Genomic DNA, 19,583 nt, shown 5'->3' on the forward strand with positions numbered 1-19,583 from the left:
AATACAAAAAAAATACCAAAAAAAAAAAAAAAAAAAAAGAAGATAATGGTAAATACTCATTGTGAAGTGAGTTTACTGTATTATTTAAAAAGGTCTCCTCTGCTATATGGAAGACAAGAGAAACAAGAAGTACTGATGAAACTAAGCAAAGATGTTATCTGAACATTAACTTTTAAACAACTAACTTTTGAAACAGACAACACGTGTATAGTGAATTAGGAGTTGAGCTTGTTGCCAGTAACTGTCGGCAAAAGACAGAAACCCTAGAACACATTAGTTCTGAATAGAGATAAAAAGGACAGAACAAAGCCAGAGTGCTGTCTGGAGAGCAGAGGACGGAAGGACCACGCCAACCTTAAGTATTCACAAAGCATGGGTTAGGTGCACATCCGGATGTCACCCCCAAATCAAACACTTCCTGGTGATCCCCATGTTAGCCTCATAGGTCATCTGTCATCTGCAGCCCATGCAGATAAATAATAGCTCTCAGGTTAACAGCAAGTCCCAGCTGTGTTCATGTGTAAGTACCTGGCGACTCCCCAACAGAGCAAACAAAGGCTGGGCCCAGGCACCTTCCACCTGTCAAGTCCCCTTGCTAATCCTCAAGTCAGGTCCTGTCCCCAGGGCAAGCTCATGCAGCACAGGCAGGCTGGACGGACTCTGAACAGGAAGGAGGAATCGGGCCGTGCAGTGCCTGCACCCCCCGCTGCCCTACCCTCTGTCAGCATATCCATCTGCTACCTGCGCTTCTCACTGCGCGTCTGCAATTAATCCGATCAACGTGTGATTCCAGCACCTGCCAGTGCTCCCTGAGCCCACCCACCGGGTTACCGCTGCAAGTCAGCACTGCTTCTGGGTAGTTCCCCTCCGAGACACTGATCCACGTCTGCAGAGTGCTTGCTCTATGGTCACAGAGTGCTACGACATCCATCACCACATGTATCATTTCTCTCTCAGACAAAAGGCCTTTCTCTAATTGACTTAATTCAATTATGATCAGCTTGGCGTTGAACTTCAGGTCAGGCAGCAGTCCTTTTCTTAAAAGATACTTTCAAAATCAGGAAATGGAAAATCTACAACTATACAAAAGTATTCTTATTTCACTTCCTATTTCTGAGGAGTTTCACTTTTTTGACTAAAAGTTCAGAAATAAAATATTGAGTCTGAACTACAGTACTCAACACCAGGACTTGGAACCAGTTCTGTTACTGAGTGAGACCGATGTTGAAATTGCTCTGTCTGCCTGACCAGGCGGTGGCGCAGTGCATAGAGCATCGGACTGGGATGTGGAGGACCCAGGTTCAAGACCTCGAGGTCACCAGCTTGAGCGCGGGCTCATCTGGTTTGAACAAGGCTCACCAGCTTGGACCCAAGGTCGCTGGCTCGAGCAAGGGGTTACTCGGTCTGCTGAAGGCCCGCAGTCTAGGCACATATAAGAAAGCAATCAATGAACAACGAAGGTGTTGCAACAAAAAACTGATGATTGATGCTTCTCATCTCTCTCTGTTCCTGTCTGTCTATCCCTCTCTCTGACTCTCTCCATCTCTGTAAAAAAAAAAAAAAAAAAGAATTTAAAAAGAAAAGGTCTTTACCTTGACCAGTTCTCTACTTTGACAGTAGTCTTAACAGAAGGTTTAATTTAATTTAGAAGGTAAGAATTATCGAGCATTTACGACATCATGCTACACACTTACCAGGAAGTCACCTACTGAACACTTACAACAACCCTATCATCAAGCCAGTCCCTGTGACCAGCATCCTAATTTAGAGTGACCACAGGTACCAAAAAGAACTAGCTCTAGTCAATTAGAGGAACAAGGGTTCCAACCCAGGCATTCTGGCCCCAGAACCCTGGCTCTTTCATCAAGTCTTGTTTTCCTAAGTAAAGACTTGAGAAATGTGAAATTCAACCCACATCCCGCCTCCACTGCCAGGGCTCTCCACCGCCATGCTGTGTGATCCGACCCCCTCGCCCCTGGTGCCTGCTTCTCGCCTGCTCTGCCCACTGACCCTCACCACCACCTACTTAGCAATGAGTTCTCTCCGACAGACCCCCACAACAGAATCAAAAGGCAGACAGCCGTAAACCCAGACGGGGCGGCGTGACTCTCTGAAGCACACGAGGCGGATCCTACTTCTCAACGAGACCGTGGCACTACTCAAAGCTAACAGGTCACTTGTAGCCCATGGCCTCGGCCCTGATCTGGCGATCTCTAACGGGTCATGTCCCTGCCAACTCTAAAGCTCCATGTCCTCTCACATTTCCTTTTTTGTCAAAGGAAAGAGATGAAAGACAGACTGCTAACAGAAACAACAACGTGAAGTGCCCAGGAATGGGGGCTAGAAAAAGAAAACACAACAGAACCAAGTCTCCAAGGCACAGCTATTCATCAGTTCAGTGACCAATCCCTACTGGGTGACATCCCTACTGGGTGACATCCCTACTGGGTGACCGGCAGGAGGCACCAGGAACAATGTTCAGTGCCTCCTTTTCAGGTTCTCATGAACTAGGGAGCTTGCTGATTAGTTAGCAACATGCTCTAGTCGCATCTCCATTAGTCTCCTAGCACTCACACTAGTTGCACAAATAGTGTTGTCAGGGCATTAACAGTTAAGTGGGAGAATTCAGCTGCCAAACATAAAATCACCTGGCAAACAGGATGACTGAAACTATCCTTCCAAAGGCAGAATCTTTACACCTGTCCAAAATGGAGCTAGACTCAGTCTTGACCAGCTTACTCCAATCTGTATTGCTGCAAACTCAGATTGAAGGGATGCTCTTGCTCAGTCACAAGGAAGAGCTAATTTTTCCTCCCTCCTGACTCACTTCCTTTGCACGACTGAGTTGCCACCTCAGGTTCTCAGGCTGGGTATGTAGTTCCTCTTTTGACCAGTGACCTGCATCCCCACCCACTGTCCTGCATCTCCGTCTGCATTCCTGTCCACCCTCCCTCCCTCTCTCTGTCCTCCCCCCGGCCCCGCCCCCCACATGGGCACAAAGACCAGGCTGCAGCAGCTGCCACGCGCTGGTCCCTTCACTACATGACACCAACACACACTCCGCACCCCCGCCTGAAGCACAGGCTGCCCAGATGAACAGAACTGGTGGTCCTTCCGCACCTGCTGCTCTGCTCGCCTCTATTAAATCACACCCGGGCAGTCTCATACACGGCTCGAGGGAGGGAGTGAAGGACGCGGAGAATAACATGTAATTATAAATGCAGACAACACGTTTACTGTGTGTCAGATACCTCACTGAGTCATCACTGAACAGCACAGCTTATACATAAAGGAACTGAGGCACCTGTAGTGGCTGAGTAATTTCATCAAGCCCCAGCCGGATAGCTCCACTGGTTAGTACACTGGCCGGAAGAACAGAGGTTACCAGTTAGATTCCCGGTCAGGGCACATACAGGAGCAGGTGTTCCTGTCTGTCTGTCTGTCTGTCTCTCTCTCTCTCACCCCCTTCCTCTCTGGCCAAAATCAATAAATAATTTTTTTTCAATTTTCAGAAAGTCCTTTGATCAGGATCACACACACAGCACTCAGTTCCCTGAGCAGTCCAACGACAGCCATTTACCCCGTCCGGTCACAGCTGAACCACAAGGGACAGCCCACTTCCGGTGAGAAAGACAGAGGGCGACAAGGAGTGGCAGATGTGAGAAATAACAGCAAAGAGGGAAGGAGGGCGGGGCAGCGGAAGAAATCAAAGGAGAACAGGTAGACAAGAACGTCAGTCGGTCCATAAATCCTCTACCTCATTTCAAAAGCCATCCTGAGACTATGCCAAGGACTCTGGGAGCCAGTGTAGAGGAGAGAGGTTTGAATAACAATGGACTCCTAGTTCTACTTCCATTCCAACTCAAAAATATCTACTTTTCTAGAAAAGAATCCACCAGTCCCTCCTGGAGAGGGTGAGAGAGAGGGAGAAGCCTCACGGGGAGTAGGCGTGCTGGGCCTTCCAAACCACGGGACAGAGACCAGTGGGTCCTCCCGGGACAGAGACCAGCGGGTCCTCCCGGGCGCTACAGGGAGCCTGGACCTTCCGCAGCGCTGCGGGACGCGGGCCCAGGGCTGAGGACCACCACGAGCTTTGCCCTCTGCTTCTCACCATTATGATGTCAATACAAATAACCCCTTGTACCAAGAAGGTGAAAGCAGGAACCCTTAGCCCGGTACCTGGAGCACAGACGTGCACAGGGACACATGCACACACAGTCACCTCCCAGACACAAGGAGCAGAAAACAACGACACTTCCCAGGGCCGGGGGCGGGAGGCCAGAGCCTCGAAAGGGCACCTAAGGGTCTGAGCAGCTCTCGGCTCTAGAACCGTTTCTGTCCACCACCACAGACAGGACCGCTGTGCTCTTCTGGCTCGGTAACCTTAACCTCCCTTTACTATTTTCTATGGACATCTTGCACAGTTTTTAAAAATAACATTACCCAAGTCGTTACAGATATACTAATTATCAGTCACGGGAGATTCCACAGAAACACACACACACACACATGCGCGTGCACACGCACTCTCGGGAGCACCACCGACAGGGTCCTGACTGTGCACCAGATCTCACGCTAGACGTGAAGCAATAAAAAGACGAGTAAGGTCCTCCTCTTTCAAGTGACAACTATGTGTATGTGCCCCATGTTTGCTGGTCGAGTCCATCATTCAGGACTTCTTCTTTTTTTTTTTTTTTTTTCATTTTTCTGAAGCTGGAAACAGGGAGAGACAGTCAGACAGACTCCCGCATGCGCCCGACCGGGATCCACCCGGCACACCCACCAGGGGCGGCGCTCTGCCCCCCAGGGGGCGATGCTCTGCCCATCCTGGGCGTCGCCATATTGCGACCAGAGCCACTCTAGCGCCTGAGGCAGAGGCCACAGAGCCATGCCCAGCGCCGGGCCATCTTTGCTCCGATGGAGCCTTGGCTGCGGGAGGGGAAGAGAGAGACAGAGAGGAAAGCGCGGCGGAGGGGTGGAGAAGCAGATGGGCGCTTCTCTTATGTGCCCTGGCCGGGAATCGAACCCGGGTCCTCCGCACGCTAGGCCGACGCTCTACCGCTGAGCCAACCGGCCAGGGCCATTCAGGACTTCTTAAAAGCTTCTCCTTTAGGGCTGTTTTTAGACATGAGTCAATGTTGCCATACTTACTGCTAAAATGTCCGCTTCCACAGGCAGCAGGTTGAAGAACGCGAAGAGCTGCACGGTCAGGAGCGTGTAGACCTGCGTGGCCGACAGCACGAGCATCCCTATGGAGAGCAGCATCTCGCTGTGGTCGCCTGGAAGGTAAGCGGCAGGTAACAATGAGCTCTGCTCTCGCTGTGGTCGCCTGGAAGGTAAGCGGCAGGTAACAATGAGCTCTGCTGCTACGTCCCCGCAAATCAGTGACTCGCTACAGTCACTCCTGCTGTCCAAAACAGCTCTTTTAATTATAAATGTGGTAACGTTAAAATTAAACACATTTCAAAAGCATAAGAATTCATACAGGTTTAAACATTTAGTTCAACACCCAAGGTGAGTCAATACAAAGCAGTAAGACAGGGTGGGTGAGTTACTTGAGGGCGATGCACCCATTTGTTCAAAATTAAATGGAATCAACAAAACAGTGTAGGGAGATGGAAGGGGAGAGGAGCCTGAGATTGTTAAATGCAAAACAAATGCAAAACAGAAAGTTCAAGCAAATCAACAACGAAATTACAATTTAGGAGCAAGGGGGACAGTGTGAATGTAGTCTAGATATTAGATAGACATTTTTTAAACAGTTGTTAATTTTCTTCGGTATGATTGTAACCACAGAATCAGCTCCAGCTGGCCTTCTCCTGTTTCTAACTGAGCTGTTTCTCAGGGACAAGAGAATAGAACTGTAAGTCATGCAGTGGAAGGATGCAGGGAGGAGACTTAACCTTCGATAACAGCCAGAACCGCCACCACCAACCAAAGAGGTAGATCGTGACTAGAAATGCTATCACCAGAACCCTTTCAGATCCAGTGTCATGAAGCTTTCCCCTATATTTCCACTTAAGAGGTTTATACATTTGATCCATTCTGAGTTCATTTTTGCATATGATATAAGATAGGGTCCAGCCTGACCAGGTGGTGGCGCAGTGGATAGAGCATCAGACTGGGATGCGGAGGACTCAGGTTCGAGACCCTGAGGTCGCCAGCTTGAGCACGGGCTCATCTGGCTTAAGCAAAAAGCTCACCAGCTTGGACCCGAGGTCGCTGGCTCGAGCAAGGGGTTACTCGGTCTGCTGAAGGCCTGCGGTCAAGGCACATATGAGAAAGCAATCAACGAACAACTAAGGTGTCGCAACGAAAAAACTGATGACTGATGCTTCTCATCTCTCTCCGTTCCTGTCTGTCCCTATCTATCCCTCTCTGACTCTCTCTCTGTCCCTGTAAAAAAAGAAAAGAAAAGAAAAGAGAAGAAAAAAAGACAGGGTCCAATTTCATTCTTTTGTTTGTGGCTAGCCAGTTTTCCCAAACCTATTTGTTGAAATAACTATCTTTTCCCCATAAATGGTGTTGGCACCCTTGTCAAAAATCATCTGACCATATATGTAAAAACCTATTTCCAGGCTCTCTCTTCTACTCCTCTGTTCTCTGTGTCTGTTTTTTTTTTTTTTGCCAGTACCAACTGTTTTGAATACTGTAGGTTATGAAATCAGAAATGATGGGACCTTCAACTTTCTTTTTTGTCAATATTGTTCTTGGCTAGTTGAAGTCCCTTGAGATTACATATGAATTTTTGAATAAATTTTTCTATTTCAGCAAAAAAGTTATTGTGATTTTGATAGGGATTATACTGAACCTATGTATTGTTTTAAACAATATTGATGTCTGAACAATATTAAGACCACCAATCTATGAACACGGGATGCCTCTCCATTTATCAGTGCCTTCTCTGATGTGTTTCAGCAACACATTGTAGTTTTCAGTGTACAAGTCATTTGCCATCCTTGGTAAATTTATTCCTCTAAGTATTTTATTCCTTTTGATGCTAGTGTTTAAAAAGATTGTTTTATTTCCTTTGGGGATTGTTCACTGTCAGTATTTAGGAAGGGAATTAAATTTTGCATGCTAATTGTCCATCTTGCCATTTTGCTGAAATCCACTTACTAGTTCTAATAGGTTGTTTTGGGAAATCTTTATGGTTTATGCATGTAAGATCATGTTGTCAATAAACAGAAATTATTTTACTACTTCCTTTCTAATTAGCTGCCACTGATTTCTTATTCCTGCCTAATTTATCTGGCTAGGACTTCCAGCACGATGAGGAACAGAAGTGGTGAAAGCAGGCATCCCTGCCTTGTTCTTGGTCTTAAAGAAAAAACTTTCTGTCCTTTTACCACTGAGTATGATGTAAAATATGAATTTTACACATATGGCCCTTACTGTGGTAAGGTGGTTTCCTTTTATTTTCAGCTTGTTGTGCATTTTTTTATCATGAAAAAGTGTTGGATTTTGTCTAATGCCTTTTCTGCACTGAGACAGTCGTGTGTTTTTTCCCTTCAGGCTGTTGATGTAGTATATTACATTGATTAATTTTCTATGCTGAACTGTCCTTGCGCTCAACAAGTAGTCCAACTTGCTCATGGTTCTGTTTAACTTGGTTTGCCAGTACTTACTTAGGATTTTTGCATATTCATAAAAAAATACAACCATATCTCAGAGAAGTTGCGAGTTTGGTTCCAGACCACTGTAATAAAGTGACTATCACAATAAAACAAGTTGCACAAATTTTTTGTTTTTCCAGTAACATAAAAGTTATGTTTATACAATACGGTAGTCTATTAATTGTGCAATAGCATTATGTTAAAAAAATTACCGTAATTTAAAAATATTTTATTGCTAAAAATGCTAATCATCTGAAGCTCCAAAGAGTCATAATCATTTTGCTGGTGAAGTGTCTTGCTTTGATGTTGATGAAAACACAGTATCTACACAAAGTGCAATAAAGCAAAACACAATATAACGAGGTACACCTGCATCGGTCTGTAGTTTTCTTGCAGTATCTTTGTCTGGCTTTGGTATCAGGGTACTGCTAGCCTTATAAAATGAGCTAGGCAGTGGTCCCTCCTCTTCAACTTTTTGGAAGACTTTAAAAAGGATTGCAGTTCATTGTTCTTCAAGTGTTTGGTGGACTTCACCAGGAAAGCCATCTGGTCCTGGGCTTTTCTTTCTTGGGAGGTCTTACGTTATTGATTCAATCTCCTTACTAGTCACAGGTTTACTCATATTTTCTGTTTCTTCATGATTTAGTTTTAGTAGGTTGTGTGTTCCTCAGCATTTATCCATTTCATCTAGATTATCCAAATTTTTGCTCTATAATTTTTCATATTACTCTATTTCTGTAAAATCAGTATTAGTGACCCCCCTTTCATGTCTAATTTTAGTTGAGTCATCTTTTTTTCTCCATAAACTGAGCTGAAGATTTATTAATTTTATTGATCTTTTCAAAAAATCTACCTCGGTTTTGCTGATTTTCTCTTGACCTCATTTTTGAGGACTTGAGCACCCTGGCTGGCACATGTGATTATCTGTCTGACTTACGAGCACAGATGACGGTTTTGCTGGTTTTCTCTTGACCTCATCTTTGAGGACTTGAGCACCCTGGCTGGCACATGTGATTATCTGTCTGACTTATGTGATTACCTGGCTGGCACATGTGATTACCTGTCTGACTTATGTGATTACCTGGCTGGCATGTGTGATTACCTGTCTGACTTATGTGATTACCTGTCTGACTTATGTGATTACCTGGCTGGCACATGTGATTATCTGTCTGACTTATGTGATTACCTGGCTGGCACATGTGATTACCTGGCTGGCACATGTGATTACCTGGCTGGCACATGTGATGACCTGTCTGACTTATGTGATTACCTGTCTGACTTATGTGATTACCTGTCTGACTTATGTGATTACCTGGCTGGCACATGTGATTACCTGTCTGACTTATGTGATTACCTGGCTGGCATGTGTGATTACCTGTCTGACTTATGTGATTACCTGTCTGACTTATGTGATTACCTGGCTGGCACATGTGATTATCTGTCTGACTTATGTGATTACCTGGCTGGCACATGTGATTACCTGGCTGGCACATGTGATTACCTGGCTGGCACATGTGATGACCTGTCTGACTTATGTGATTACCTGTCTGACTTATGTGATTACCTGTCTGACTTATGTGATTACCTGGCTGGCACATGTGATTACCTGTCTGACTTGTGTGATTACCTGGCTGGCATGTGTGATTACCTGTCTGACTTATGTGATTACCTGTCTGACTTATGTGATTACCTGTCTGACTTATGTGATTACCTGTCTGACTTATGTGATGACCTGTCTGACTTACGAGCACAGATGACGGTTTTGCTGGTTTTCTCCTGACCTCATCTTTGAGGACTTGAGCACCCTGGCTGGCATATGTGATTATCTGTCTGACTTACGAGCACAGATGACAGTTACTCATCAACCACTGATTTGGTAATTGCAAAATTTCAATTTTTCCCCAAGCATCAGAGTAATCTAAACTCATATCTAAATCTATGACAATATTATGTAACTCAAAACTCACCTACACAAAATTACATTCTAGAATTTCATTTTACAAATGAAGATGCATTTAGTAAGTATTTAAAACCAAACATTACTTTCAGGGAATTCCTTTCCAAATTACTTAATTCTAAAGATAACTCACATTAACTATCTTACTGTCAAATACCACTAATGAAAACAGCTAACCAATCTCCATTTCTAAAACAGCAATTCTACCCAGCCTCAGGGGCGCACACTACCCGTTCCCAATGTTTCATGGATACTCAAATTGATGTTCCCCCGACAGAAGCAAGTCTCGACTACTGCCCTAAAAATTACCAACCATAATCGAATCAAGAACATTGCTACTGTTAAATGACAAAACTCATGTCCTGTTCCTCCCCCAAATACACTTCCTTCGTCCTTATACAGATACAGGCAAATGGGTTGTCCTTTTCAATATTAAATATTATTAAGCATTATGCATAAAAGTAGAATTAATAAATTGTGGTATATGCATATAATGCAATTCTCTACAATAATAAAAATGAATGACAGCTACATGAACATAGATGAATTTCACAAGAATAACCCTGAAAGAAGCAAGTCACAAAGAATGCAAACACTATATCCCACTCATATAAAGTTCTTTAAAAGGCAAAACAGATGATAAATATTCACATTTAAGAGGTAAAAACAAAAAAAAAATGAGGAAGTCGTCATCATAAAAATCAAGATAGTGAATACCTCAAGGGTAAAAAGGGACGTGTGATCAGGGAAAGGGTGCTTGCGGGAAGCCAGCAATGTCCTCTCTCTCGACGGCGCTGTGGTGAGATGGGAGTTTACGTCACAATTATTCTTTATACTGTATGTGAATGTTGTATGTGCTCTTCTGTACTTATGCTATCTAACCATTCTTGAAAAGAAAAAAAAATAAGGACCCTTGCAGGTTGGTTCAGTGGAAATAGCGTCGACCTGAAGCACCAGAGGTCGCAGGTTTGACCCCTGGTCAGGGCACGTAGGAGAAGCAACCAGTGGGTGCACAACTAAATGGAAGTACTAAGTAAAACAAGTTGATGCTTCTCGCTCTCTTTCTCTCACTTTCCCCCTCCCCTTCTCTCTCCTTTCTTGTCTCAAATCAATGAAAATTTTTAAAAATGAAAAAATAAGAATAAAGCAGCCTGCCATTGTAAATAAGATTTACTTTTGTTTTGTTTTTCTGACTACATGTAAATTTTATGAAAGCTAGCAAGCACTAGCCTACCAAGATCACAAACACGCCATGAGAGTCAATATATAAGCAACTATCAAAAACTAGACTCATATTTGACCCCAGAGATAAACCTGCTCATTCAGAGATGTTAGATCAGATCTGGTCATCTGTATTATTCATATTATTGACATGAACTACAACTGATTCTTAACCATCAGGGAAGTTTGTAAAATATGCTTTATGACATATTACCTGGGAGCCTGTGATAAAAATAAATGTTCCCCGGCCCTTCCCCTCAAAAGTCAGACAGAAAGCTTATTATTATGCTTTTTAGAGAAAATGTGCCCTACCCTGTCTGATAGGCTTAGTGGATAGAATGTCATCCTGTCACACCGGGGTTGTGGGTTTGATCTCCGGCCAAGGCACGTACGAAAAGCAATCCATGAGCACACAACTAAGTGAAACAAGGAGCTGATGCTTCTCTCTCCCTCCTTCCCCGTCTTGAATCAATGGAAAAAAAATTTAAATGTCCCCTAGTGAATCCTTATAATCAAGCCAAAATTAGAAACCACAGACTGCCATGTGGCATACCAAGCATTATTCATGGAGTTCTTGTAAGCCAAAGAGGGGTGGGGTAGAGGGGCAAGTCAGTAAAAGGAAAGAAAGAAAAAGAGTAAGAGAAATGCTAACAAAAGTACACTTCCTAATTCTCTCAAATACCACTGTTGTCACATACTGCCACAGGCTGCCAATTCCAGCCACATTCCACTCAGCCAACTCGAAAAAGCCCACTGACAACTAAACTGCTTTCATGGATATCAGAATCTTAAGCACCACTTAAGGAAACATGCAGAAAATTCTGGTTTTCTAGATTATCAAATGTCACGCCCAGGGTACTTCGAAGCATAAAATCTCCTGAACCAGAATTGTTTATGATGCTTCACACAAATGTCACCACCATTACTACAGACAAAGCAGTAGAGAGCTTAATTTTGTGCCAGGTGCTCTGTTAAGCATCTGACATGAATGCTCTTCCACCTAATCCTCAGAACCTTGTAAAGTAAAACAAAAACAAATGAACACAATGCAGTCTTCTTATCATCCAGTTTCCCTGCTTGAGAGGACTCCACTTCTATGCAGAAGCACTGGGCACTAGGTGACGGTCCCTTACCTATTACCTCCAGCCCCGCCCTCCTAATGCATGCATAATTTCCAAACAGAAACTCAGCGTGCCAAGCGTGCCAGTGAGCCCTACGCAGTTTGGTATCCAGTTCTCTGGCCTACTGTGTTCATGGAGGGTTATGGGTACAGATCAAGTGGTTATCATGACTGTTTCTGTAGAATACTGCCCCAGAGAACTGTTCCTGTCTTTTCTGTACACCACACTCCCACCTGACAAACGTCTGCGACCCGCCTACACACCTACCACGCCTCACTCCTTAGTCTCCTCTACACTCTATCATACAAACGTCTGCGACCCGCCTACACACCTACCACGCCTCACTCCTCTTAGTCTCCTCTACACTCTATCATACAAACGTCTGCGACCCGCCTACACACCTACCACGCCTCACTCCTCTTAGTCTCCTCTACACTCTATCATACACACGTCTGCGACCCACACTCCTTAGTCTCCTCTACACTCTTTATCATACACACGTCTGCAACCCACACTCCTTAGTCTCCTCTACACTCTTTATCATACAAACGTCTGCAACCCGCCTACAACCTACCACACCTCACTCCTCAGTCTCCTCTACACTCTTTATCATACACACGTCTGCAACCCGCCTACAACCTACCACACCTCACTCCTCAGTCTCCTCTACACTTTATCATACACACGTCTGCAACCCGCCTACAACCTACCACACCTCACTCCTTAGTCTCCTCTACACTCTATCATACAAACGTCTGCAACCCGCCTACAACCTACCACACCTCACTCCTTAGTCTCCTCTACACTTTATCATACAAACGTCTGCATCCCGCCTACACACCTACCACACCTCACTCCTCTTAGTCTCCTCTACACTCTTTATCATACAAACGTCTACGACCCGCACTCCTCAGTCTCCTCTACACTCTTTATCATACAAACGTCTGCGACCCGCACTCCTCAGTCTCCTCTACACTCTTTATCATACAAACGTCTACGACCCGCACTCCTCAGTCTCCTCTACACTCTATCATACAAACGTCTGCGACCCGCCTACAACCTACCACACCTCACTCCTCTTAGTCTCCTCTACACTCTTTATCATACAAACGTCTGCGACCCGCACTCCTTAGTCTCCTCTACACTCTTTATCATACAAACGTCTGCAACCCGCCTACAACCTACCACACCTCACTCCTCTTAATCTCCTCTACACTCTTTATCATAATACTCATAACTTCCTATCATGCTATATATACTTTGCTTACACGTTATATTTATTGTTCAGTGTCTATCTCTGTGACAAGAATACAAACTCATCCAAGACAGGAATCTTTATTTTATGGGTGTATCATGAAGTATCTAAACAGTGCCTGGTATATATAAATATAAGGGACTTAATATTTACAGAATGAGTGTACACATGACCTTTCTCCATATTATCTTCCACAGAGCCTCTGAAGGCAGCCACCTCTTAACTACCGCAAAAAAATAAAAATAAAAAAAGACCTGAACACTAAAAATGCATAAATTACATGAAACAAAACAATTAGTTACTGTATGTAAATTCTGGGTGGGACTCTATATGGTCTTTGTTTTGTTTGTCCCCATGTTTCAGAATAAAAAACTAAAACTTTCTAGTCTATTTCATTTTATATAACATACACCAAACAAAAGCCTAAAAGAAAATACATGGTATTCTAGCATGACCTGTGGTGGTGCAGTGGGTAAAGTGTTGACCTGAAACTCTGAAGTCACTGGTTCAAATCGCCAGGCTTGCACGGTCAAGGCACATATGAGAAGCAACTACTACGAGGTGATGCTTCCTGCTCCCCTGCCCCTCTTTTATAAAAAGGAACGAAGGAAAGAAAGAATATAGTATTCTTAGTAGAAATTTGTTTCATTTGTTCAAGTTTTCTAAGTGTGCTGTAATTATTTCTTCTGAAGTAAAATGTGTAATCAAAGCAGAATTAACAAATCCAAACTGTCATTTTCTCTCTTAAAACACTCAATTATTCTCCAAGATTCCATCCCTGACTCCAGTCTTTGTAATTATTATCATTGCCACAAATGTCAAACGTTGCAGCCATTGGGCTTTGAGGCGTGTGAGTCAGGTGGCAATATAGTTATGTGACCCTTAACGAAGGGTTATGTTTTGAGAAATGTGACATTAGGTAATTTTGTTGTTGTGGGAACATCACAGTGCATTTACACAAACCTGGACAGGGCCACTCCCTAATGTCGGCAACTGTAACACAATGGTAAGTATCTCTGTACCCAAACATATCTAAACACAAAAAACAGTACAGTAAAAATACAGTATAAAAAATTTTTTTAAAAAGGCATACCTGCACAGGGCATTTAGACTACACTGAACTCATTAAAAACTCTTCAATAATAAATTAACCTTAGCTTACTGTAACTTTTAGTTTATAAACACTTTTAAACTTTTCAACTCTTCTGTAATAACACTTAAGACACAAACACACTACACAACTGTACAAAAATATTCTTTCTTTATATTCTATTCTACAAGCTTTCTTCTACAGCTAGTGCTCAGCTTACGACCACGATTAGTTCCAACAGACCAGTCATAACACAATTTGGTCGTAAGTTGAGTAAGCTATATGTACAGTACTGTGGAAATGATGTTATAAAAATCTTTAAGTCATATTTTATCATAATTTCTTTTCATTATTGTTATATATCATAATTTTCTTTGTTCATTTTATGCCATTTGTATCATCTCTACACCATTTTGTTTCTTATTTTTATATTCGTCAAGTTTTAGTAAAACACTGCATTACCAGTACAACTAGTTTAATATTTGCAAAGACAATTTCCTCTTGGTAGACATCTTGGGAGGGGTTTGATGAGAAATATCCAAGACACAAAACACAAATTGCAGTACCGAGTCTGGGATAACAGTTGAAATGGTGTTCGCGGAGATGGTAGTGCTGCCAGAAGCTGGTCCGCACAGTTGTACGCCCAGCTGGGCAACACTTGCGTAGCCAGACGCGGAGGAGTCGTGGCTAGCGTTTGTGGTCATAAGTCGAATGGTCCTAAGTTGCATAGGTCGTAAGTCGATCAATATTTGTACTTTTAAATTTTTTTTTTCCAAGTGAGAAGAAGGGAGACACAGAGACAGACTCCCACATGCACCCCAACAGGGATCCTCCTGATAACTCCCATCTGGGGCCATGCTTGCAACTGGGCTACTTTTAGCACCTGAGGTGGTGGCACGGAGCCATCCTCAGTGCCTGGGCTGATGTGCTCAAACCAACTGAGCCATAGCTGTGGGAGAAGAAAGAGGGGGGAAGAGGAAGAGAGGGGATAGAGGGGATGGTGGAGAGGAGGAAAAGGGGTGAGGAGAGGAAAGGAGAGAGAAGGGGGACAGTGGGGAGAACGGGGGGGGGGGAGAAGTAAGGAGGAGGGGGGAGGGGATGGGGATGGGGGGGAAACAGATGGGTCTCTTCTCCTGTGTGCCCTGACCAGGAATTAATTGAACCTGGGACTTCCACACGCCTGGTTGACACTCGCCCACTGAGCCAACTGGCCAGGGCCTTAAATCTTTTTTTAAGTTTTCCAACATTTTTATTAAAAATCAAGACACAAACTAACAGTAAACGTTTTTGTTAAGAATGAAGACACATGAGCCTAGGCTTACTCAGGGTCAGGTGGTCAGTGTCCCCGTCTCCCCTCAGGGTCAGGTGGTCAGTGTCCCCGTCTCCCGCCTCCCCTCAGGGTCAGGTCGTCAGTGTCCCCGTCTCCCGTCTCCCCTCAGGGTCAGGTGGTCAGTGTCCCCGCCTCCCCTCAGGGTCAGGTGGTCAGTGTCCCCGTCTCCCGCCTCCCCTCAGGGTCAGGTGGTCAGTGTCCCCGTCTCCCGTCTCCCCTCAGGGTCAGGTGGTCAGTGTCCCCGTCTCCCGCCTCCCCTCAGGGTCAGGTGGTCAGTGTCCCCGTCTCCCCTCAGGGTCAGGTGGTCAGTGTCCCCGTCTCCCCTCAGGGTCAGGTGGTCAGTGTCCCCGTCTCCCACCTCCCCTCAGGGTCAGGTGGTCAGTGTCCCCGTCTCCCGCCTCCCCTCAGGGTCAGGTGGTCAGTGTCCCCGTCTCCCGCCTCCCCTCAGGGTCAGGTCGTCAGTGTCCCCGTCTCCCGTCTCCCCTCAGGGTCAGGTCGTCAGTGTCGCCGTCTCCCGTCTCCCCTCAGGGTCAGGTGGTCAGTGTCCCCGTCTCCCCTCAGGGTCAGGTGGTCAGTGTCCCCGTCTCCCGCCTCCCCTCAGGGTCAGGTCGTCAGTGTCACCGTCTCCCCTCAGGGTCAGGTGGTCAGTGTCCCCGTCTCCCGCCTCCCCTCAGGATCAGGTGGTCAGTGTCCCCGTCTCCCGCCTCCCCTCAGGGTCAGGTCGTCAGTGTCCCCGTCTCCCGCCTCCCCTCAGGGTCAGGTGGTCAGTGTCCCCGTCTCCCGTCTCCCCTCAGGGTCAGGTCATCAGTGTCACCGTCTCCCGCCTCCCCTCAGGGTCAGGTCGTCAGTGTCCCCGTCTCCCGTCTCCCCTCAGGGTCAGGTGGTCAGTGTCCCCGTCTCCCGCCTCCCCTCAGGGTCAGGTCGTCAGTGTCCCCGTCTCCCGCCTCCCCTCAGGGTCAGGTGGTCAGTGTCCCCGTCTCCCGTCTCCCGCCTCCCCCTGTCCCACTGGAAGGTCTGCAGAGGCAGTCCCACTGTGCAGCTGCTGGCCCCGATGAGAACACCTTCCTCTAGAACACTTCCTGAAGGGCCTTCCTGAGGCTCTTCTCCAGAAGACAGCATTCTTTTTAGAAATATATCCCTGGTGGTTTGCTTGTAAAGCAATTAATGTACCATGAACACGCCTCTCAGGGAAACCTTTTGGTGTTGGGGCCGTGTTTTCAAACCTTTTAAGGAGGCCGACTGAAAAGCAATACTATCACTGCTTTTCCGCTTCTATAGTCCTTAATCACTTTTCGTTTCATTTCCGGGTCAATTACTCAATGTGGCCTCTTACTGGCAACATCAGCGGTGCATTTACATGCTTAGGGGCCAACACGAGATTAAATCAAACACAAGGGGAAATGATACGAGACACAAGGATAAACACAAGAGGTGTGAAGCTGCTGCCAGCCTAATAATCTGTTTCACAGCCAAATGGTTAATAAGTAGAAAGAGTACACAAAATATAATATAGTAAATACATAAACCAGTAATAGTACTTTATCAATTAATCATGTCAGTAATCACAATTATCAAGTAGTATGTACTGTACATAACTTGCGCTATTTTACGCCGCAGATATCACAGCGGGTTGTTTATGCAAGCACCACCTCAAACATGTGGGCAGTGCAATGCACTACCACGTCAGCAGGCAAAGGGTTTTTCAGCTGCCTCCTAATCTTACCGGGCCACCCACGCACATGCCGGCCATCACTGACCAGAAGGTCATAACGCAGCACATGACTCTGCACTGCCATCATCCAGAGACAGCCTGACACACTGTGTATCACGGGGTACAAGCACCCCGTCTCCATTGGCGAGGAGCTCGGCACAGGGCTCAGGCCCAAAGGCATGACCACACCAACACCAAACGCTCCAAAGTTTAGGTCTAACTCCTAGAACTCCACCAGGCGCCAAATCTGTACCAGCAGGGGTTCAGTCAAGAGACAGATGACAGAGTAACAGTCATTAAGCTGTGTTAGGACAGTGGCTATAAAGATGTAACCAGGGCAGGAGAAAGGGACCCCAAAGGGGTATCAGGGCACCTTGGGAGAGATGGGTGTGTTCTTTAGCTTCATTATGGTACTGGTTTCACAGTTGTGTGTGTGTGTGTGTGTGTGTGTGTGTGTGTGTGTGTGTGTGTGTATCTCAAAGCTTATCCAAGCATACGCTTTAAATATGGACCATTCGTTACATGTCAACTGTAAGTTAATAAAGCTGTTTTTAAATTTTTAAGGAAAAAGAATAATTAAACTATGCTGGGAAAGGGCTGAGGATACCCACAGGGATCCACGTGGCAGGTGGGTCCCCCACAGGCGGGTCTCTCACTGGAAGGTATGGCTGCAGCACGTCAGGGAACAGAAAACTGCACTGGGGTTTCCACAGCCAGAGCTGGTCTTGCGCTCGGGGCACGCAGGACGCGCAGGACACGCTCCACTCCGGAGCGCACGCCAGCAGGGGTCCTCAGGGCACTGGGGGCACGGACGAGGCCTGGTAGGCAGGGTCCCCCGCGGAACGGCCACGGCCAGGTGGTCACCAGGACTGGAGTGGGGCTACGAACTCAGGTCTCTGGGCGCACGGTTGAGAAAGAGCAACACCAGATGTCCCCAACCATAAACTGCTGACAGACCACACGGGGGGGGGGGGGGGGGGGGGGGAACACAGCTCAGGAGGACTAGAAAGGAGAAAATCCTTCCTCCATTGTTTCCTCCAGCGTTCATTCCCCTCGAACACCTGACAAAGCTAACGTCACGCTCTCTGTAAAGAAGTGATTAAGAGTCCAGTCCATCTCTGCAGAGCATGTACTCAATGGTGAATGTGAAGAAGAAAATAAATAAATTGGCAACTGGCAGTTATCTTTCTATTTTTAACAGTATTTAAATAAGGCAGTCTTCTCTCACTTATCACAGCGAGATGCCCTGGCCGCGCAGCTCAGCTGGTTGGGGAGCATCGTCCTGAAGCAGAGAGGTTGCTGGTTAGATCCCTGCTCTCTCGCTTCCTCTCTCTAAAACCAATAAAACGTTTAAAAAAACAATAGAGAGAAAGAAAAAAGTGAACATATATGACCATTAGTGTGTTATCAACATGCAGAATCTAAAAAAATATCTATAGTCTCTTTGAAATATCATTTATTTTTAAAAGTCGCATAAATTTCTTATTCTAGTCCTGGCTAGTATCCATGTGTGTTTTAAAATAAAACTTTTAAATTACACAGTTGATTGTTAATGCTCATCGGCTTCTAGAGACTGCCTACACGCCTTGGCTCCTGGCTCTTCCTCCATCTTCAAAACCAGCAAAGGCAGATTGGTTCTTTCTCACATTATGCTATTCCAAACTCTTCTGCCTTCTCCTTCTACACGTAAGGACCCTTGTGATTACACGGCCTACCTGGATAAGCCAGGATAATCTTCCCACCCAAAAGTCCTTAGCTGAACCACATCTGCAAAGTTCCTTTTGCCATAACATATTCATAGCTCCCAGGTATTAAGGACAGGGACATCTTTGGGGGTTATTATCGTGTCTACCAGTCATTATCCCATTTCTCACTGACTTTTCAATTTACTCATGGATTGCTGTTTTAGTCTTTTACAGTTATTATTATTATTTTGATGCCCAACTGTCCCCAGTCTGGCCAGTAGAGGCTCATTCAAAAGGCTCCTGTGCCTTTCTGACATGTTCCCATCATGCTTAAGCACTTCTTTGTTTTCTGCCACCAGATTTCTGGTCCTATCCATTCTTTTCCTGCCCCAGCCCTGAAACCAGCCATTTCTCCAAAGAGAATGTCCTTGTTTGTAGTCATCTGAAAGTGAAGTATTTGTTGGTACAGAACATTAGATCAACAACTTACTCTCAAATAATTAAGGGGGAAAAAGAGATCTCTGTATTATGTGTACAACTTTTATGATACCTTGTGATTATTTCAAAATAAGTAAATAATTTTATTTTATTGCACAT

At 45.3% G+C, this 19,583-nt stretch overlaps 1 protein-coding gene across 3 annotated transcripts in view; it reads right to left on the reverse strand.

Moving 5' to 3' along the window:
- Window positions 1-19,583, reverse strand: part of RNF13 (ring finger protein 13) — a 96,768-nt gene that overhangs the window by 61,746 nt on the left and 15,439 nt on the right. For all 3 annotated transcript variants that reach the window (XM_066347323.1, XM_066347321.1, XM_066347322.1), the window contains one exon: window positions 5,152-5,279. In XM_066347323.1, the coding sequence (XP_066203420.1) occupies window positions 5,152-5,265 (114 nt within the window). In that variant the 5' untranslated portion in view covers window positions 5,266-5,279. The remainder of the gene's footprint in view (window positions 1-5,151; window positions 5,280-19,583) is intronic.

Source organism: Saccopteryx leptura, chromosome 8 (assembly GCF_036850995.1).
Source record: "Saccopteryx leptura isolate mSacLep1 chromosome 8, mSacLep1_pri_phased_curated, whole genome shotgun sequence".
Taxonomy (NCBI): Eukaryota; Metazoa; Chordata; class Mammalia; order Chiroptera; family Emballonuridae; genus Saccopteryx; species Saccopteryx leptura.